Source organism: Triticum aestivum, chromosome 2D (assembly GCF_018294505.1).
Source record: "Triticum aestivum cultivar Chinese Spring chromosome 2D, IWGSC CS RefSeq v2.1, whole genome shotgun sequence".
Lineage (NCBI taxonomy): Eukaryota > Viridiplantae > Streptophyta > Magnoliopsida > Poales > Poaceae > Triticum > Triticum aestivum.
In genome coordinates, this window is record NC_057799.1 from 602,881,991 (window position 1) to 602,903,133 (window position 21,143).

Here is a 21,143-nt window from a genome sequence, read left to right on the forward strand (position 1 = left end):
TGCCCTCTTTCCAAAAGAGATAACTTAGACATGGGAATCTTTTATTTGTAGGAATCCTAAGTATTTAGGAAGGATGTGAAATCATCACTTGTTTTGACTAACTGTGCAGAAGATGACATGAAACTTCATCTAAAAAATGTAAAAAAGGGATGTACTAATCCCTTTGACTGCCAGCTGGCTTAAAAAGCAGTAAGACTGGTTGTGGGCCATAGCGGTGTTTGTTTCTCACCATGGTTCCTACACCGTGAACTTATTATCTGTTTGTCAGTGCAACTTGAATTCAAGATTTTATTCATCAGTTGTTGTGTTTCCTAATTTTTAAACTGTTATGGGCATCTATGGGTGACGGTTGATGCGATGCAATAGGGACCCTCATGATATAAGTTTGTTTGTACACCTAATTTCTTTGTCAACATTCGTACGGGAGGATGCTGCAATCTTGTTTCTCCTACATCTATTATATTATTAAAAGCTCCATGTTGTGATTGTAGTTGTGAAACTCAGGATCACGGGCATGTAGTCAAAGCCTGCAAGGATAGTTTGAAGAATCCTCGGCTTGATTATCTACCTTTCTTGTTCGATTCCCCGTAGCTACTAGCTACTGGTATGATCCCTGTCTTTGTTTTACCTTACATGGATGAAGAACATGCTATTTCACTTACATGGATGATTCACTGGATTATGTTTTAGTTCTGGCTGATTGTTGCCAATGTTGATGATATTTCTCTGCTCGATGGGCATGCACTATGGAGGTGTTGTGTCCATCTGTTGCTTGGATGATGTATCTTAGTCAACCAACTTCCAAAGTATATGATCCCTCACATGCTACGGTTTGCCACGCAACTCTAGATATAACACCAGTAAATCAGAGTTGTAAATCACCAGTTCTAAGAACTTTTCCTATCATCAAATTGTAGATGCCTCATGTAACTTCAACTTTGGAACTACCTCGATCTGCAACTTTTGTAGTCCCCTAGTAACTCAACTATCTCCATCTCCTGTGTAACTTGTAGAAAATTGATGGGAGGGTTGTGAAATATGGTTTCTGGCAAAGTTCTGGACAACTACAAGGTTGTAGTTTTTGCATAGCTATTGCATCTTTGGCCATGTCTAGTGTGTTACTGATGTTGTAGCTTTGTACCATCCTGAAGCAATTGTTTGCTATGGGGCTCACAATTGTTTGCTCTTGACCGGAAAAGTTTGTGAAGCAGATTGTTTTGGTAGATCTTTACTGTTAAGTTCTATGTACAAACTTAGACCATATTTTTGATTTATTGTCCAATGGAATCAAACTTGTATCCCTGAGAAACCAACTTTTATTTAGGGAAAACTTAGGCTTTGCTCCTTCCGTGTTGTGATTGAACATGTTTTGTGATGGGGGGGGGGGGGGGATAATTCCTCTGTATTTGTTTAGAAATATTATAATGTGATGGGCTTAATGATCCTTATATTTTCATATGGCAAAGGAGCTGGATGGGATTCTTGATTCATCTGAAGGCAAACCTGCAAAGGGCTCTACTACTAGTGATGGTTCTGCCTCATATCTGAATAAAATTATTATCACACTATTCAAATCATGTCGATGGTAGGTCTATTGAAGTTCTATCTTGATATAGTACTTTTTTATTTAACTGCTATGTCTATTATATCTGAATCTGTATGGTTTACCCACTTGTGTATCTTGCGGTCTTTGTTTGAATAAAAAGGTGTCATCAAGAGTTTGAGTTTGCCAGACCTGCAAAAGGGCTCTACTGTGAGTGATGATTCAGCCTCATATCTGGATAAAATAGTTACCCCACTATTCAAATCATGTCGATGGTAGGTCTGTTGAAGTTCTATCTTGATATAGTACCATTTTCTTTAACTGCCATGTCTATTATATCTTAATCTGCATGGTTTTCCCACTTGTGTATCTTGCGGTCTTTGTTTGATTAAAAAGGTATCATCAACAGTTTGAGTTTGGTTAATGGAGTTAGGATTATATTCTAGCAGTTGTTTTGTCTTGATTGGATGTTAGACATAAGTGTTAAGATTTCTCAGGCACAAGTCGAGTCATAAAAGGAAAGTAGGCATGATGTACACTTTGACCTTGAACCTACCCTAATCAATCTTTACATCAGGATGGTTACAATATGAAAAGTTTTGTACTGCTGCCTCTGCTTCATATAGAATTGGCAACATACAGGAAATGTTTATGAAAGTTCAAACAGAATAGCCAAGAAGTTGATATAGCAGAGCTTATCAACTATTAACTGATCACGGAAAATAAAGAGACTGATATTCCTTCATCATTAGGCTTCATATTGAAAATGTTTAAACAATAAGAAATATTAGTTCCTTCAACAGCTCCACCTTTTTCCAAAGAAAGTACGTGATCCTTCCAGAAATCCTTATTTCTCTGCTTTAACAGCTGAAGATGGATTGCTGATTTCGAGTTTGAGAGGCTCATAGATAACTGCGTTCACTGCGCCGACCATTTCTGTTAACGAGCTATACCCATCAGTCTGAGAGTAAAACAATTCATTTATCTTGCACATCTTCCAGAACAGCTCCTTGCACGGCCTAGGAACAACACTATCTTCCCTAAGAACCAACCTTAGCAAATCTCTTCGACACGAGGCTATAGACCCCTGTATCACCTTTTTAGCCGCTTCTGTGGACATAGAACCACCACTTTGAAGAACAAGTAGCGAAACACTATTCACTTTTCCCTGGCTATCCTCCCTCTGCAGGAGTAGGTCAAAAAGATTGTCACAATCTCCAAGCAAGTCTTACGAGTTTAAAGTTCAAACAATATTGCAGCAATCAATATTACTATCGGCTGACATTTTTATTCCCAATTGGATATAAAAATCTAGCTGAATTTTCCATAAAGTTTGTGTGACTAGATATCATAATTCATGTCTAAGTAGATTATGGATTTCTATCCCTTCTCCCTGCTTTCCTCATATAAAATACTCCCTCCGTCCGAAAAAGTTTGTCCCTCAAATGGATGTATCTAGCACTAACTTGATACTAGATACATCCATTTGTGGGACAAACTTTTTTGGACGGAGGGAGTATATAATATCAGGGCCGAAAGTGTCCTTCTACTTGCGAGCTCAAATGCATCTGCGGTGAATAGTAAAATCAAAACCAATAGTTAACGCCCCCCCCCCCCGCGCGAAATTTTGGCAACAAACATTGAAAAAGAAACATTCCTATTGCTCTGCGCAAAAGAACGCAATCAATGTCCAAAATGTTTTCAAAAATAGTCATTTGGAGTGTCGATTGCCCCCCCCCCCCCCCCCCCGCGCAAGAACATTTAGGAACATCAATGTTTGTTGCCAAAAAAATTCAGATTTTCTTGACTTTGGTTATTCTTTTTTAATTTTACTGTTCGTGAGGGACCATTTGAGCTCACGACTAGAAACTCCTATAAGGGCCCCTTGTATAGTTTTTGGGTAAAAACAATACATATATATCGCTGAAGTTCTATCTATAATAGAACTTAGGTTACAACCTAAAAGAGGTGTTTTCTCGACAACTGTAAAACCCCGTTGATTAATCTGCAACGTTTAAATCAGAATCCACTATGACAAGTTGTGTGTAGATATCCTTTCTTCATCAATTAATATGGAAACTTTATAGCCTCTCAGGGTGATCATTCAAAAGGTTGACACCGTTTTATATGCGACAGATGACAACTATCATTTTTACCAGGGAGGTTTTCTCGCATCATGGATGGCCGTGTAGTCTTAATATTGGACCTACTGCATCCTAGGAAGCTCTTTATTAACTACTCCCTCCGTTCGAAAAAGCTTGTCTCTCAAATGGATGTATCTAGCACCAAGTTAGTGCTAGATACATCCATTTGAGGAACAAGTTTGGGACAAGCTTTTTCGGACGGAGGGAGTAGTTCTGTAAACTGTGTCTTTTACGCTTTTGTCGGACTTGTTGGCTATGTGCATCTTGTATCAGCCGGGTATTTGCTCATTATGGTTGTATCAACTCGATATAACATTTGAATGAATGCCCTTTATCGAAAAAACCAATTCTTTTTGTGAGAACTTATTGCCCATTAGAGTTAAATATGGTAGTGGTACCAGTAAACTCACCCATTACTTGTATGTATCAGAAAAGGGAAATATTTGTGTAATGGTATATGCTATTATAATATAAATTTGTAACTTATATTCTATGCAGCTATGGCAAATCTTCATGTGTTTTTTTGTCGTAAATGGCACATATACCTCAACGGTTTGGATGTCATTCAGGAGACGGCCATTAGTGCTCATTAACCTGAATAACTCATTGTACTCTTGATCTTTGACAACTGACTCCAAAAGCTCTTGCCCGACAAAGTACAATGACGATAGCACAATAGGCCCCAATACGTAGGAGAGATTTGCATTTTTCATGTACTCATTGGTCGTTGGCAAATATTTGCACCTCGCCCATTCTGCTTCAGTCATCATAGACCTCAATGCATCTATCCACTGCATATGAAGTTGAACTCATTATCTAAAAAAGGATGAACTTCAACATGTAATACTCAACACAATGAAAACCACTCTCAATTCAAAATTAGGGGGTCACAAATGAAACTCACCAGTTCTATCAGGTGTTTCCTAACATCACGGTTTTGTACTGCAGAAGCCATTTTCCCAATCTGATTTACTGTAGTATATGTAGCACAAAATAATATTTTTACTCTCTCAGAGTAAAACTGAAGTTCTTGGTGCTCGTCCCACCTAAGACAACAATTTGAAAATAAAAGCAGGGACGAAAATATGTTAGCAAGTGTGCAAGAAACCAACACTTAACAAGAAGCGGAAAAGGAGATCAAATTGAGGAATTGTACTTCTCAACTAAGGCTACAAGGTTTTCTAACTCTTCTCTTGATCCATCGACATCGAAGAAGTCATCAGAAATACTTGTGAGTACAGAAATTTTTGCCCATGTAATCCGAGCATCAGATAGTTCAGGGGGGAATATGGTAGCAGAAGCAGAGAGATAGCAATATGTCAGCTTCTGCCGTGCAAATTGTAGCTGATCCAGCCTGTTCTCTTTCAGCCAACTGTGGCAACAAAATTTTGCAGATTGTTCAAGAAAAAAAGTTAATAAGATAAGAGAGCAAAATAGACATATTACCTTTCAAGATGCATGAGTTCATTCTGGTAAATAATCTGAGAAAAGGTGAAATCTTCAATAGCCAAAGCAAGATGGTCTTTGTACACATGACATGGCCTGATTCAACGACATATTTGAAGTTGCTGGATGTAATTTATGTTAATATGATTAGATGAACAATTCCTTTTGAAAAATAAGAATCTTACAAGTATGTTGTCTTAAGCATTTGAGAACCCATAACATTGAAATGTTCAATGTTCCTCCTGTGGTCTAGACGTTCCATTGTGGCATAAAAGGGAAAATTAAGAGCATACTCCACCTGAAATTATGGAAGCATATGATTAATGTAAACTGAACCCTCAAATTTAGGATCAATAATTTTCTGAGTGATAATTGTTTTTCATGCAAGCACCTCCCCAAAGATTAGCTCTCTATGAACCCCATCAGAACACAACTTTTTCAATAACAGGCCGCCTGACCAGCAGCCTATGTTATCTAGGATCAGTTCATTTTCTGATACACTAACTCTTGAAGCCTTGTATAGTTCCAATAATGATTTTGTATCATCTAGATATCCTTGAAGTGAATTACAGAAAGTGGAGGCTTCAGCAACATGGGACAACTCATCTACGTCAAATTGAACCTTGTCAGTTAGTTTTAAGACCAACGATAAAATCAATAACAAGAGGATTCCATCCTAAGGAAACACCTGAGGAAACGTCATATCCATTCATCCGTAAAATACGAAACGCCATTGCGCATGTTGCCACGTCCAGCAAGAGTTCCTCATCTCCCTGTAACCATAAACTGCAAACTGAATATAGTCAAGTTTACAAGCTACAAAAGGTACGTACCAAATCTTTACTCATGGTCATTACCTGTATGTCATATCCAGGATGCTCTTTATCTCGCCAGCAAAATGACGAGATATTCCAATCTTCTCAAGTGAATCCACCATTGAAAGCTGACAAGATATATTTGTTGGGAACACTGTTGGCACTGCAATAGACTAATTTAATAAGGTATTCAACAACAACCCAAAGCTTACAAATTCCTCATCACAGTAAAAGGTACACAGTCCCACCTGCGCTACCAAATTTACTAACGAGAAAAATTAGGTATTGGAGGGCTTTTTCATCATAATGGTAGATTAATGCAGCAGCAGTAGTGGAAGGAGAGTTAAACAACGATCCATTCTTCCTCTGGAACTTCATAACTTCATTCCAGTCCACCAGGTTTCCTAACCCTTCAGCAACATAAGCCATGTATGCTTCTCTCCCATCGGATTTATCCCCAGAAAATCTGTATCAAATACATTTTTTTTCAAAATGTTACTCACAAGTAGCTGAATGCTATTTAATTTCAATGGTAATTAAAATACAATATGAATAACATTACACCCATTTTCCAAATCAAATCATGGTTCTTGTGAGAGAAACTTCAAAAAAAAAATACAAAATACAAAATACAAAAAGGATCTTCATGACAAGAAAGAGATAAGAAACAAATTAGAAAATAAATTTCCCCACTCACATTACCAGCTTAATATGAGTGAGCCTGATGTACAAATGGAAAGGGTATGCATATACAAAGTTTTCGTGCCAAAATTGTCATTTGACGAACCTTTTCAACTCCATCTGCCGGACGCTAAGAATCTCATCAACATCAGTTTGTCTAACAGGAAATTCCAAACCCATTCCAATGGCTAGGTTAATCATACCAGGAAAAGTAATATTGAAGCCTATAGGAGCAGCAATCTGCTCATCCATAGAGAATGAGAAATGTTTTCCAACAAAATGTAGTCCTATCTCTCAAAGAGGAAAGATAGTCATGTCAGTACACATCTTTGATCTCAACTAGAGCTTTTAGATTGACCAAGTAGAAGACACTGAAAAGACAACACCAGCAAGTGAGTCCTTTTCCCTACCTCTCTTGATGTGCTCCGGGCCAACATTCCATTTCTTGAGTGCAATAACACAAGCCAATGTGGATAAGAGAATAGACTTGTTGTCTGACAAGTTGAATTCGCCAATACCCCAAGAACCATCATCCTGTTGGTTTTGCAATATCCATTCGACACACTGAGGGAAGCGTGGAGCCCTTGGATAATCCCGAAAGGGCACCATAGCAACCCATGCCGTGTCGTACGGAGATGGTGACAGTTCAGGGTTCTGGAGCTGCTTCTTTATTCTAGCCTCCTGCTCCTGTTTAGTATGAGCAATCCGTCGCGGTATTCAGTTGAGACAGTAGAATCGGGGGGCAACCTCAAACCTCAACATTTAACTGAGACCGTTTTTTAATAATATGGCTACATGCATCATTCAGATGTAGAGGCCGGGGGTAATCCTTCTTAAAAAAAAAAACTGAAACAGTGATGTTCATACCTTATTTTGCAGGCTCGCATTTTGTCCTACCAAACTCCCCTCGGCTGTTTGAAAAAAGGAGATTTATGTCAATCACCATCATCTACCAGCTTATACGTTTATTATTTTTTGGTCAAAAAAAAGTGTTTTCGCTGGTGGTTTTCTGTCAGAACTCGTAAAGTGGTGGCAAACAGTTAATCACGCTGCAATTGTGGTGTTTTTTTTTTTTTTTTTGCTTTTTTGCACATCTCGTAGTTCAGTTCCATCAATTATAGAACTGTGTATACTGACAACTGACAAGTTGCTAAGATGTCATGACAATTGTTTTTTTTATACGTAAATTACCTTTTTTGTGGGGAAATACGTAAATTACCAGCACCTGTCAAATAACAGTGCACACGCATGTCTTAGAGAAGATCCAGGTAGGGGTGGAGCTGGACCGCTGGTTTAATCAAGGGTACTCCCATATTCCGCATTTTTTAGTAAGCTTTCTCATGTTTTATTTTTCTAAAAGCTGGTTATTTGTTCTGGCTCATCGATAAACAACGACGAGTATTTCTCTAACTCGGCGCTGAGAAACATCTGATATAAATAACTGAGATCCATATATAATCCATATATATAAAGTAAAAAAGTTCAAAATGAAAAACATATATCCTCATCAGACCGCTGTTAGAATCAACTAGTTATCTGTATGACTGTATGTCCCCCCCTCTCTTCCCTATCTAAAAGAAAGCAAGAAAAAGGAAACAAGCAAGAGAGAGTTTCTTACCTGAACAGGAATGGCTCATCGTCTGAGTGCTCCTCACGCACAATGAGTAGAGAGGAGGAGGAGGACGATGATGACAGCGAGAGAAGAACTCCGGGCTGTGTGCTCCGGTGAAAGCACGCTGGGCGGAGTTGGCGGAGGCAAGGCCAAGAGGCTGGTTTCTTCGGTGGTGGTGTGGGCGAAACGAGTTTGCCAGGAACGGCGACGACGCAGCAGGGAGGCAACTGCGTGCCTGCCGCCGGCGTGCCGGGACGGCGGAAGATGCCCCAGCTACCCTCGGGCTCGCCATCTAGAGGGTCGACCAGCTGAACGTCGGAGAGCGGTGGCCAAATGCTCAAAAGGTTTATGCGTCGTCTTCGTATATAGGAGTATATTGTTACTATAGAGAGTAGAGACACTTGCTATGTAGTACTCCAGTATAATGCAGCGTAGTAGCCCAAAGTAGCTAGCTAGGCAGCATCATGCATGCTGGGGTTGGTACGTGCGAATGCTAAGCAAGCATCTTTTGTGTTCTGTCTTGAACTGCATGCATATGGGCATTTTTAAGTAAACTGCGTGCATGTGGGTATTTTCAAATTATAAGCCGACAACTAGTACAATGGATATTTTCAAGTATACTGCGTGCATATGGGTAGCAGTTGTTTTGTTTTGTGCAGGGAGCCAGGGACATGATCACATGAATCAGATAGTTAGTTTGTTACGCCCGATCTCTGCACTACGGTGCATATGCAGGTACCATTGTGCATGCTCATTAACAGAAGAAGGGACCATCTATAAACACCTTTGAAAGACTAGGCCGACATATCATTTTAAGATTTTATGAAGTCACCGCAGTCGCCTCAAAATGTGCTTTGCCGAAAATCCTAAACTTAATTCAGGATAAATGCAAGCACTAGGACTGAGGATACCACTGTTCACCTAGCCATCCATCCACATATTGGTTCGCAATTATGAATAGACACTTGGTGTGGAACATTTGATGCCGTTAGCTAGTTAGGCAGGAGATCCTTTCAAGCTGAAATTTGTCTTTGCTGGGATGAATAGCTGTCCATCTTTAATCATTTCCAGGGCGCAGAAGATGCTGCCTCGATTACTACAAGTAAGTACGTACGCAGCCTCGCCAGGGTTTGGACCGACGTACGCGCGCAAACCCAGCATGTGGACATCACTAGCTACATCAACATCGCGCATCTAAGCTCGTCGTTTACTGTTTTCTTTTTTACTATCACTAATACTTCTTTATTCATTGGAGATCAGTGTTACATCATTGTTTAACAGAGAGGTACAATTGAGGGAGTGGAATATCTGCCCAAGTACTAGCATCATTAAACTTCGCAAAATGAGCTAATTCTTGAGCAACAGAGTTTGCCTCATGATTCTCATGAACAAGAGAAACCTTAGCAAAATCTCTGGACATAAAGTAACAGTCGTGGAAGACTGCGGCTGCCATACTGGATGCATGCATTTCATTCTTCATGGCATCTATCACTTTAATATTATCAAAACTGATGAGCAGTCTAGTGCAGCACACTAAATTAGCTAACAGTAGGGACAATCAGAAAAGGATGCACTGGATGGCGTGGTGGAAGATGTGTGTTCCAAAAGACCAAGGAGGAATGGGATTCAGGGATATACACTGTTTTAATCTGGCATTGTTAGCTAAACAAGCCTGGCGTTTCCTGAATAATCCCAAATCATTATGTGCCACAATCTTAAGAGCCAAATATTCCCCGGAGGGCGATTTGATGAACGCAAGTTTAAAAAACGGTTCCTCTTTTACTTGGCAAAGTATTATGGCTGGAGTGGACTCTCTCAAGAATGGTTATATATGGAGGGTTGATAATGGATAAAATATTGATATATGGAGAGATGCATGGATCCTGAAGTGCAAATAGGAGAATCATTACACCTAGAAGAGGGAATATCTTGACGAAAGTTTCAGCCCTTATTGATCCAGTGACGAATTTTTGGGATGAGGATTTGGTGAGATAAACATTGTGGCCAGTTGATGCTCAAAGAGTCCTGGTGATTCCTCTACCGATGCACAATATGACGGATTTCATTGCTTGGACGTACACTAAAAATGGTTTATTCACTATACGATCAGCTTATTTAGAAGAATGGTGTAAACAACATGGGACGAAGTCGGAATATATAAATGGCATGGGTAGAAGCAAGGCTAACCCTATTAGGGGCAAGATATGGAAGTTAGCTTGTCCGGCAAAGGTTAAAAAAATCATCTGGCGTACACTTCAGGGGACTCTGCCATGTCGTGTGACGTTGGCGAATAGACACATAAAAACTTCGCCCATTTGCCCAGCATGTCCGAATGGGGCAGAGGATACTAAACACGTGTTGTTTCTATGCCAAAAGGCAAAAGAAGTGTGGGAAAATTTGGCATGAATTGCCATAAATACTTCTTCTGCCTGACCATGAATTGCCTTTACTGAGCTCTCAGAATACACGGAAGCTAGTAGCAAAGGGGCTCACTACCGGAATCGCACCCTATGCCGACGGCCAGCCCTGACTGGCCGTCAGGACAGGCCTATGCCGACGGCCCCCGTCGGCATAGGGCCGTCGGCAACATATCCGTCGGCGTAGCCCGGGTGGCCGTCGGCATATAATGGCCGTCGGCATAGGACCTATCCCGACGGTCTCCGTACATCTATGCCGACGGCCCTGGCCGTTGGCAACGTTACCTCCTAATGGCGGCCGCCGTTAAGTGCTGACCAACGCCTGCTCGCCACGTGGCAGGCCTATGCCGACGGCCTGGCCGTCGGCATAGTTTAAACTATGCCGACGGCCTAGCCGTCGGCATAGGCCTGCCATGTGGCGAGCAGGCGTCACCCCTGGGGCAGGCCTATGCCGACGGCCTAGCCGTCGGCATAGTTTCAAACTAAGCCGACGGCCAGGCCGTCGGCATAGGCCTGCCACGTGGCAGCAACTGGGCTCTCCTGGGGCAGGGCTATGCCGACGGCCTGGCCGTCGGCTTAGTTTGAAACTATGCCGACGGCTAGGCCGTCGGCATAGACCTGCCATGCGTCAGCCACTGGGAGCTCACGCCAGCTCTATGCCGACGGCCTAGCCGTCGGCATAGTTTCTGTCTGCTTTTTTTTCTTTTTTCTGTTTTGTTTCAGCTTAATTCATTTGAATATATACAACATATATAAGGATCATACAACAATATATGCATCACATAACAATAAGGAGCAGCATCACACAACAAATTCATCATCACACATCATAAGAAGCATCGCAAAGCATAAACATATAAGTATCATCACCACCAAAGCATATAAGAATCTCACAAACAACAATAAGAAACATCACTAGCATATAAGTATCGTCACCACCAAGACCGCCACAATGTGACCCAAAGGCTTAAGCGCCAGGACGTCGAGCACCGCGGAGGTCGTCACCGCCAAGACCGTTGAAGCCCAGGTCGTCACTGCTAGCGGCAGCGCTACCGCCAAGACCGCCTCCACCTCCGCCTCCGCCTCCGCGGATCGGAGTGGTCGGGCTCCGTGTCTCGGGAGTGCTGCGAAGACCACCGCCAATGGTAGATCCACCTGTTCCCTGGATGTTGAAAAGACATATTAACGGGATATATGACTGTGTTGAAAGGCATGACATGCTTTGGGTGAATAGATTGGGGATGAACTAACCGGCGAGGGGCCAGCGTTCTGTGCCACAAACTCCTCAAAGGTCAGCAGCACTGGTTGTGCTGGAGGACATTGTGCTGGCTGCAACTGAGGACACCTGCCGGCTGCCATTTCCTGAAAAGCCTGCTGCATCTGGCGATCCCTCTGCACCTGGTGTTCATAAAGCCTCTCATGCCACGCCATGGTCTCCTGGCGTGTGTACTCCAGGTAGGCCTACGGTATGACATGATGGAACTCATAAAACTACTAAATGCGGAAAATAAAGTGAGCAATGAAGATAAGAGGGAAAATACTTACAGATTGTTGCTCCTGAAAGAGGGACTGTGACTGTGCACTGGTCACTGGCTGGCTCGTGCGCTGGCTCAGGCTCGGGTCGATCCGACGGAGCTGTGTGTAGGAGATAGTAGGAGTGATCACAGCATCGAGAACCGCCTCCCGACCGTGCTCCTTGGGCCCCATGCCCACCACCACCCTCTCGTCCAGATCCGCCGCAATGGGGTCAGGTGTGTCAGGATGTAACTTCAGATACCCTTCGGAGTAGGCCTTCTTCCTCCCCGCGGTCTTCTTGCCGTAGTACTTGGGCTCGCCAGGCTTGGGGTCCTTCCGCGTATGGGCGATCTCCCACGCCTGCATGTCTGAGAGCGGCCGCTTCAGTTTCTCCTCCTGCACCACCAAACAGAGGTTAGTCATACATAAGAAAGTGATGGTAAATAGAAGAAGAAGAATGTTTAATGGGGTTAGTCATACATTAACTGCCTTGTGGAGATAGTGGTTTCGGTTTCCCTGAGCATGTACTCCCTCTTTCCCTCGGTTAGCCTTGTTTTGATTCTCATAGCCGCCCAGGTTCCAGCCTCATCACACCAAAGATCCACCAATGCCGCCCAGGACTCGTCTTTTCCATAACACCAATTTGGACACACCTACATAATAAAAGCATAACGGCATGTCAACACGAAACGGTGAAATGTACCACAAGGTAATGAAAGCATAATGAAAAATCTTTTATACTTACCGCCAAGAACTCGTCCCTCTCCAAGGTAATGCCCATCCTCCGCGCTTCTTCCTTGGTCATCTTCACACCAAGATAGTCGTGGTAGTATGTCGAGATGGCCACATAGCGCACCTCGTACTGCATCTCGCGGGCCTTCTTCTTGCATTGGCGCAACACGATCTGGTCCGCTCTGGCCCTGTGCTCCGGAAAAACTCGATAGAATTTCTACAATCATGCATGAAACAAGAATGGATGAAGCCATGAGTTAAATCATTCATGAAACTAGAATGGACTTGTGCTTCTGAAGAGAACTCACCCAGAAAGTAGTGATCACGGCCTTGGCATGGGTCTCATGGTCCGCGTGGAGGGCCGCTTCCCAGTGGTCCCAGCTCGTGGCCAAAACCCGACGGTCCGAGTGCCTGATTGGATCCGGACAGTACAACCCCGGCCTGTATAACTTCAGCAAGACGGTGATGAGGCCGTTGGGAATACGGACCCCTTTAGGGAAGCTGCGAGAAGGGGGTAATGTGAGTCCAGTTGTGCGTCTCACCATATCCCTCGAAGCCTTTGGCTTTGGCTTTGCCTTTGCCTTTGACTTTAGGCTTGAGAGCTTTTAGCTGAGCAAGAACATCTGCCCCCGAAAATGTTGGAATCTCGGTTACTTCATGAACAACCCGGCCTTTCGTGAAGTTCTTCTTGTCTTCCCTGTCTGGATGGTCTGGAGGGAGGAACTGTCGATGCAGGTCAAAGGCTACATACTTGCCACCCTTACTCAGCCAAATCATTCGCAGAGCCTGCATGCACACTGGCATGGCATCTTCCCACTTGTACACCATCCGCAGAATAGAGCATAGCCGGGAAAGTCATGCATGCAATAGTGCAACCAAACTTTCATCAAGAAATTTCTCTGCAGATCCCGGTCGTCTGTCAACCTCGGAAAGTACCAAGAATGGTGCAAAGCATCCACCAGCGGCTGCATAAACACACCCAATTGCTTCCCCAGGTATTCAGGCCCCGGAATGATGAGCGACAAGAACATGGTCTTCCGTTGCATTAGGGCACCGGGAGGAAGATTGAGCGGAATTACAAACACGGGCTAGCAGCTGTATGGATTGGACGACATACCATATGGATTTAACCCATCACCTGATATGGCTATTCTGACATTCCCAGCCTCGGCTGCTTCCTCGGGGTATTCTTCATCGAACGACTTCCATGCTTCCCCTTCCGATGGATGTACGATTTTTTTGGATTGTACCTTATACCTTCCTTGTGCCACTTCATCATTTTGGCAGACTCCTTTGTGATGAAAAGGCGCTGCAGTCTTTTTATAAAATCAAGATACCGAAAAACCTTAACGGGGATGGTTAGCTACTTTTTCTCACCATCCTCATCGACCACCTCAATGTACCGAGACGAACCACACTTCCTACAGTACTTGTCATCCGCATACTCGTGCCTAAAAAAAGGCAATTCTTCGGGCAAACATCTATTTTCTCATAATCCATAGAGAGTGCCTTCATGATTTTCTTTGTACCGTACATGCTTTTCGGCAGTTCATGACCCTCAGGGAGGCTGTTAGCCCATACTCCCAGGAATGCTTCGAAGCATTTCTGGCTACAGCCGTACTCAACCTTGACTGCAATCAGTTGCGAGATGGCATCCAGCTGAGATATTTTCGCACCCGCATAAAGAGGTTTCTTCGACGAGGCCAAGACCTCCAAGAAGGCCTTTGCGGTTGCCTCCGGCTCCTCCGGTTCATTCTCTGAAGGTGTCGCATTTGCGTTTCTGCAACAATGACATCATCTAGCATGTCCCTGACCCCGTCGTCCTCATATCCATCGATGCGTTGTCGCATCACCTCCTCTCTACCACGGTCCTGCTCGGCTATGTTTATCGGCGGCATGTCAAAGTTTGGCATATATCCGTGCGTGCGAAGGTGCTCACTCATGTCCGTCTGATTTCTACGGTGACGTCTGGCACATCTCGCACAGGGGCATGGTGGGATAATTCTCATTTGACGACGGAATATCTCCTTCAAATACACATCGGTTTTCGCGATCCACTCTGATGTTAATCGATTCCGACGGATAAAACCACTGTACATCCACTGATTATCTGCCATCCTCTGCTTTTTTGCAAGCCACACAACATAATTAAGGATTCACTTAAATTAATACATCAAATTTTCAGTTTCTACCGCGTTGAATCCACCTACATCTCTAATAGGTAAAGATGGGTCCTAATCCCACCCGAGGATGTGTAGATTGAGTACGTTCTCCATTCTACCTCGTTCCAAGACAAAATTTCGGCAGCACCTCCCCGCTGTTCTCCAGATACACGTCTCGGCAAATAGCCGAGAGAATGTGCTCCAGAGAACAATGGGGAGGCGCCGCCGAAATCCTGTCTCGGAATGGGGTAGAACATGGAGAACATACCCAATCTACACATCCTCGGGCTGTCCGTGGAAAACGCTGGACAATCCGAAAGAGCTGTAGTGATAAATATGCAATTGAATGCATATTTATCGATGCAACCCTTTCGGACGGGAGAAGCCTAGGTTACGCCACCTGACTTGAGAATGAAATCTAGTGATATGAAAAAATGGAGGAGATGGACTTGTAGCTCACCCTCGGCTGTAGAGGAAGTAGTCGAACAGCAGAGGGGTGCTCAGAGGGACCAACGCGTCGGACAACGGTCACTCCGATGAATGCAACACCACAAAGCCTGCAAATTCCATCGCGACAAATAATTAGAACATCACAACTCATAGAGCATATTTAAAACATTTAAACATGCATTCATTTATTTTTGCATCATGTAGGCAAAAAAACTATAGGGGCTCATCATCTATTCGTCACATATTCATCATCATCATCTATCCATCTATATATCATGATGTAGTATCCACTCATCTATCCATCTATATATCAACAACAATTTTTTTTCTCAACTAACCTATCAACACAATTTTTATATCTTATAATCCATCTATCTAACTATTTATATATCTAACTAATCTATCCATCTAAACCCTAAACTAACTAACCTAACGTAGCAACAGCAAGTAGCAAGCAGCGGCAGCAGCAACCAGCGGCAGCGGCGGCAGCAAGCAGCAAGCGACAACGGTAGCAGCAAAGCAGCAGCAAGGGGCTCACCGGCGAAGCAGAGGCAGGGTGGGGCAGCGAAGAGGTCGGGGCGGAGAAGGGCGGCGACGGGCGGGGCAGTGGCGCCGGCCGCCGGCGCAGCCGGGGATGGGGCGGCCGCAGCCGGGATGGGGCCGCCGGGGACGGGGCGGCCGAGGACGGGGACGGGCCGGGCCGGCGGCGTCGACGGCGGTCTTGGGGCGGCGCGGGCAGTGGGGGCGGTGCGGCGGCGGTGGGGGAGGGGATGGGGGCGGCGCGGGCAGTGGCGGGCGGCGCGGCGGCGGTGGGGAGGGGATGGGATGGGGGCGGGGGCGGGGCGGCGCCGGAGTTGGGGGAGGGGATGGGGGCAGCGGCGAGGGTCGGGATAGGGCGGCGGCGGCGGCGCGGGTGGGGATCGGGGTCGGGCGGGGGGAGACGATGGGGGGAGGAAGAATGAGTGAAAGGGGTGGGTGCGGCTGTGGATAAGGTCAGCCCATCCCGACGGCTTAGCCGTCGGCATAGATGGACATGCCACGTGTCAATCTATGCCGACAGCTAGGCCGTCGGCATAGGTACTTTGCTATTTTTTTATTACGGCATATTTTTTTATTTTTTATTACAGCATATTTGTGAGCTCCGGTATTCATTATAATTGTGTTAAGAAAATGGACACGGACGCGTCGGGTCTACACGGAGGGGATCTTGCTGTGGGTCTGGCCGTGATGTTGCTCCAAAGTGTTCATATGGGCTGACCTAACACAACCGGGTGGATAGGTCCACTGCTCAAAGCCCGTCCGTGCAAAGTCAAAGGGCTAAATCCTGTGGTCAAACGCTATAGGGTTAGGCGGGACGGGGGCCCTTGGGGGGTAGCAATGCCACCCGAGCGTCGCACCGGGCCCTCATACGTGCGGGGTGGTGTGGTGGCATGTCCGAAGAGGCGGCACGCGTCTCCGGGGTGTGACCTCCCTCACGGACGGCGACGCCACGGTAGTAGACGTTCTGCGGTAACGATGCGGCGTGAATATTATTAAATACTCGGAGCGCGATAAAATCATGAGTTTTTTACATGACGTGGGCACATGTGCTGTAGGACTGATGGTAATTTTTCATAATTGTTCGTGATGGAGCAGTATCTGAACAATTCCCTCTACGCGGCTTGCTCTGCGCGTGTCTACGACTGTGGCCGGCGGCCTCTGGGGGCTAGCATGCCGCCAAATCTTGCGTAGGCGGCCTCTCACAAGTCTGGAAGTGTTGTGGCTGGTGCAAACGCCCGGCACGCGTCTCCGGGGTGTGCCCCCCCTCACGCACGGCACCGCCGCCGGCACCTGGAGGGAGGAAACGGACGCATCGGGTCTACACGGAGGGGATCTTGCTGTGGGTCTGGCCCGGATGTTGCTCCAAAGTGTCCCTATGGGCTGACCTAACACAACCAGGTGGATAGGTCTACTGCTCAAAGCCCGTCCGTGCAAAGTCAAAGGGCTAGATCCCGTGGTCAAACGCTACAGGGTTAGGCAGGACGGGGGCCCTGGGGGGGGGGGTAGCAATGCCACCCGAGCATTGCACCGGGCCCTCATACATGCGACGTGGTGTGGTGGCAAGTCCGAAGAGGTGGCGCGCGAATCCGGGGGGTGCCCCCCTCACGGATGGCGCCGCCGCCGGCACCTGGAGGGGGGAAACGGACGCGTCGGGTCTACACGGAGGGGATCTTGCTGTGGGTCTGGCCCGGATGTTGCTCTAAAGTGTTCCTATGGGCTGACCTAACACAACCGGGTGGATAGGTCCACTGCTCAAAGCCCGCCCGTGCAAAGTCAAAGGGCTAGATCCCGTGGTCAAACGCTACAGGGTTAGGCGGGACGGGGGCCCTGGGGTACAAATGCCACCCGAGCGTCGCACCGGGCCCTCATACATGCGGTGTGGTGTGGTGGCATGTCCGAAGAGGCGGCACGCGTCTCCGGGGTGTACCCCCCCTCACGGACGGCGATGCCACGGTAGTAGACGTTCTGCGGTAAAGATGCGGCGTGAATATTATTAAATACTCGGAGCGCGATAAAATCATGAGTTTTTTACACGACGTGGGCACATGTGCTGTAGGACCGATGGTAATTTTTCATAATTGTTCGTGATGGAGTAGTATCTGAACAATTCCCTCTACGCGGATTGCTCTTCGCCTGTCTACGACTGTGGCCGGCGGCCTCCGGGGCCTAGCATGCCGCCAAATCTTGCGTAGGCGGCCTCTCACAAGTCTGGAAGTGTTGCGGCGGGTGCAAACGCCTGGCACGCGTCTCCGGGGTGTGCCCCCCCTCACGGACGGCGCCGCCGCCGGCACCTGGAGGGGGGAAACGGATGCCTCGGGTTTACACGGATGGGATCTTGCTGTGGGTCTGGCCTGGATGTTGCTCCAAAGTGTTCCTATGGGCTGACCTAACACAACCGGATGGATAGGTCCACTGCTCAAAGCCCGTCCGTGCAAAGTCAATGGGCTAGATCCTGTGGTCAAACGCTACAGGGTTAGGCGGGACGGGGGCCCTGGGGAGGGGGGGGGTGGCAATGCCACCCGAGCATCGCACCGGGCCCTCATACATGCGGGGTGGTGTGGTGGCATGTCCCAAGAGGCGGCACGCGTCTCCGGGGTGTGCCCCCCCTCACGGACGGTGCCGCCGCCGGCACCTGGAGGGGGGAAATGGACGCGTCGGGTCTACACGTAGGGGATCTTGCTGTGGGTCTGGCCCGGATGTTGCTCGAAAGTGTTCCTATGGGCTGACCTAACACAACCGGGTGGATAGGTCCACTGCTCAAAGCCCGTCCGTGCAAAGTCAACGGGCTAGATCCCGTGGTCAAACGCTACAGGGTTAGGCGGGACGGGGACCCTGGGGGGTAGCAATGCCACCCGAGCATCGCACCGGGCCCTCATACATGCGGGGTGGTGTGGTGGCATGTCCGAAGAGGCGGCACGCGTCTCCGGGGTGTGCCCCCCCTCACGGACGGCGATGACACGGTAGTAGATGTTCTGCGGTAACGATGCGGCGTGAATATTATTAAATACTCGGAGCGCGATAAAATCATGAGTTTTTTACACGACGTGGGCACATGTGCTGTAGGACTGATGGTAATTTTTCATAATTGTTCGTGATGAAGTAGTATCTGAACAACTCCCTCTACGCGGATTGCTCTTCGCGTGTCTACGACTGTGGCCGGCGGCCTCCGGGGGCTAGCATGCCGCCAAATCTTGCGTAGGCGGCCTCTCACAAGTTTGGAAGTGTTGTGGCGGGTGCAAACGCCCGACACGCGTCTCCGGGGTGTGCCCCCCTCACGGATGGCGCCCCCACCGGCACCTGGAGGGGGGAAACGGACGCGTCGGGTCTACACGGAGGGGATCTTGCTATGGGTCTGGCCCGGATGTTGCTCCAAAGTGTTCCTACGGGCTGACCTAACACAACCGGGTGTATAGGTCCACTGCTCAAAGCCCGTCCGTGCAAAGTCAAAGGGCTAGATCCCGTGGTCAAACGCTACAGGGTTAGGCGGGACGGGGGCCCTGGGGGGTAGCAATGCCACCCGAGCGTCGCACCGGGCCATCATACATGCGGGGTGGTTGGTGGCATGTCCGAAGAGGCGGCACGCGTCTCCGGGGTGTGCCCCCCCTCACGGACGGCGATGACACGGTAGTAGACGTTCTGCGGTAACGATGCAGCGTGAATATTATTAAATACTCGGAGTGCGATAAAATCATGAGTTTTTTACAAGACGTGGGCACATGTGCTATAGGACTGATGGTAATTTTTCATAATTGTTCGTGATGGAGTAGTATCTGAACAATTCCCTCTACGCGGATTGCTCTTCACGTGTCTACGACTATGGCCGGCAGCCTCCGGGGGCTAGCATGCCGCCAAATCTTGCGTAGGCGGCCTCTCACAAGTCTGGAAGTGTTGTGGCGGGTGCAAACGCCCGGCACGCATCTCCGGGGTGTGCCCCCCCTCACGGACGGCGCCGCCGCCGGCACCTGGAGGGGGGAAATGGACGCGTCGGGTCTACACGGAGGGGATCTTGCTGTGGGTCTGGCCCGGATGTTGCTCCAAAGTGTTCCTATGGGCTGACCTAACACAACCGGGTGGATAGGTCCACTGCTCAAAGCCCGTCCGTGCAAAGTCAAAGGGCTAGATCCCGTGGTCAAACGCTACAGGGTTAGGCTGGACGGGGGCCCTGGGGGGGGGGGTAGCAATGCCACCCGAGCATCGCACCGGGCCCTCATACATGCGGGGTGGTGTGGTGGCATGTCTGAAGAGGCGGCACGCGTCTCCGGGGTATGCCCCCCTCACGGACGGCGCCGCCACCGGCACCTGGAGGGGGGAAACGGACGCGTCGGGTCTACACGGAGGGGATCTTGCTGTGGGTCTGGCCCGGATGTTGCTCCAAAGTGTTCCTATGGGCTGACCTAACACAACTGGGTGGATACGTCCACTGCTCAAAGCCCGTCTGTGCAAAGTCAAATGGCTAGATCCCGTGGTCAAACGCTACAGGGTTAGGCGGGACGGGGGGCCTGCGGGGGTAGCAATGCCACCCGAGCATCGCACCGGGACCTCATACATGTCGTACGGTGTGGTGGCATGTCCGAAGAGGCGGCACGCGTCTCCAGGGTTTGGCCCCCTCCAAGTGACGGCGGCACTAGCTTGCGTGCAGGGTGGGGCACACCGCGGAGCCCCAAGACGGGCGTCTACGCATGCCTGAACACTTTCACATATGCATCGGGACCGTGCGATGTTTCGGTGACATAGCTACACCCCGAATCCCCCCACCAACCAGAATTCCCTCCGTGTCGACCGTTTCCCCCCTCCGTGACACGGCGATAGCTACGTTCGTAACGGGGGGGAATCGATATACCATCGGGGTATGTTTTTTTAGATAAGGCATAATTATCTTATGCAAAAACAAAAGCTAAAATAAAGTAAAAATAAAAAATAAAGTAAAATAAATGTATGCCGACGGCAAGGCCGTCGGCATATCTGTGCACACACGGAGGTGCAGTCCCACGGATTGATGACATGGCATGGCACATGGATCGATGACGTGGCAGAGGGGCCTATGCCGACGGCTATGCCGTAGGCATACCTTTGCCATAGATAGTAT

At 47.4% G+C, this 21,143-nt stretch overlaps 1 protein-coding gene across 1 annotated transcript; it reads right to left on the minus strand.

Annotated features, from left to right (window-relative positions):
* Positions 1-2,179: 2,179 nt before the first annotated feature.
* LOC123050317 (ent-kaur-16-ene synthase, chloroplastic) lies at positions 2,180-8,546 on the minus strand. The gene is made up of 14 exons (XM_044473131.1): positions 8,248-8,546; positions 7,497-7,540; positions 7,040-7,316; positions 6,736-6,916; positions 6,197-6,414; positions 5,991-6,111; positions 5,822-5,919; positions 5,525-5,739; positions 5,319-5,431; positions 5,134-5,229; positions 4,844-5,059; positions 4,592-4,733; positions 4,233-4,478; positions 2,180-2,726 (listed from the first exon to the last, which is right to left on the minus strand). The coding sequence occupies exons 1-14, from the start codon at positions 8,531-8,533 to the stop codon at positions 2,391-2,393; spliced, it is 2,589 nt and encodes an 862-aa protein (XP_044329066.1). The 5' UTR covers positions 8,534-8,546; the 3' UTR covers positions 2,180-2,390.
* Between the last annotated feature and the right edge of the window lie 12,597 nt (positions 8,547-21,143).

What these genes read in the sequence shown, in the direction of transcription:
- LOC123050317 (XM_044473131.1), bottom strand. Translation starts at nt 8,533, where the DNA reads ATGGCGAGCCCGAGGGTAGCTGGGGCATCTTCCGCCGTCCCGGCACGC. An exon ending in GAGAGCTAATCTTTGGGGAG is followed by an intron (nt 5,432 to 5,524) that starts GTGCTTGCATGA and finishes CCATAATTTCAG; the next exon opens with GTGGAGTATGCTCTTAATTT. An exon ending in ATGCTTAAGACAACATACTT is followed by an intron (nt 5,230 to 5,318) that starts GTAAGATTCTTA and finishes TCGTTGAATCAG; the next exon opens with GCCATGTCATGTGTACAAAG.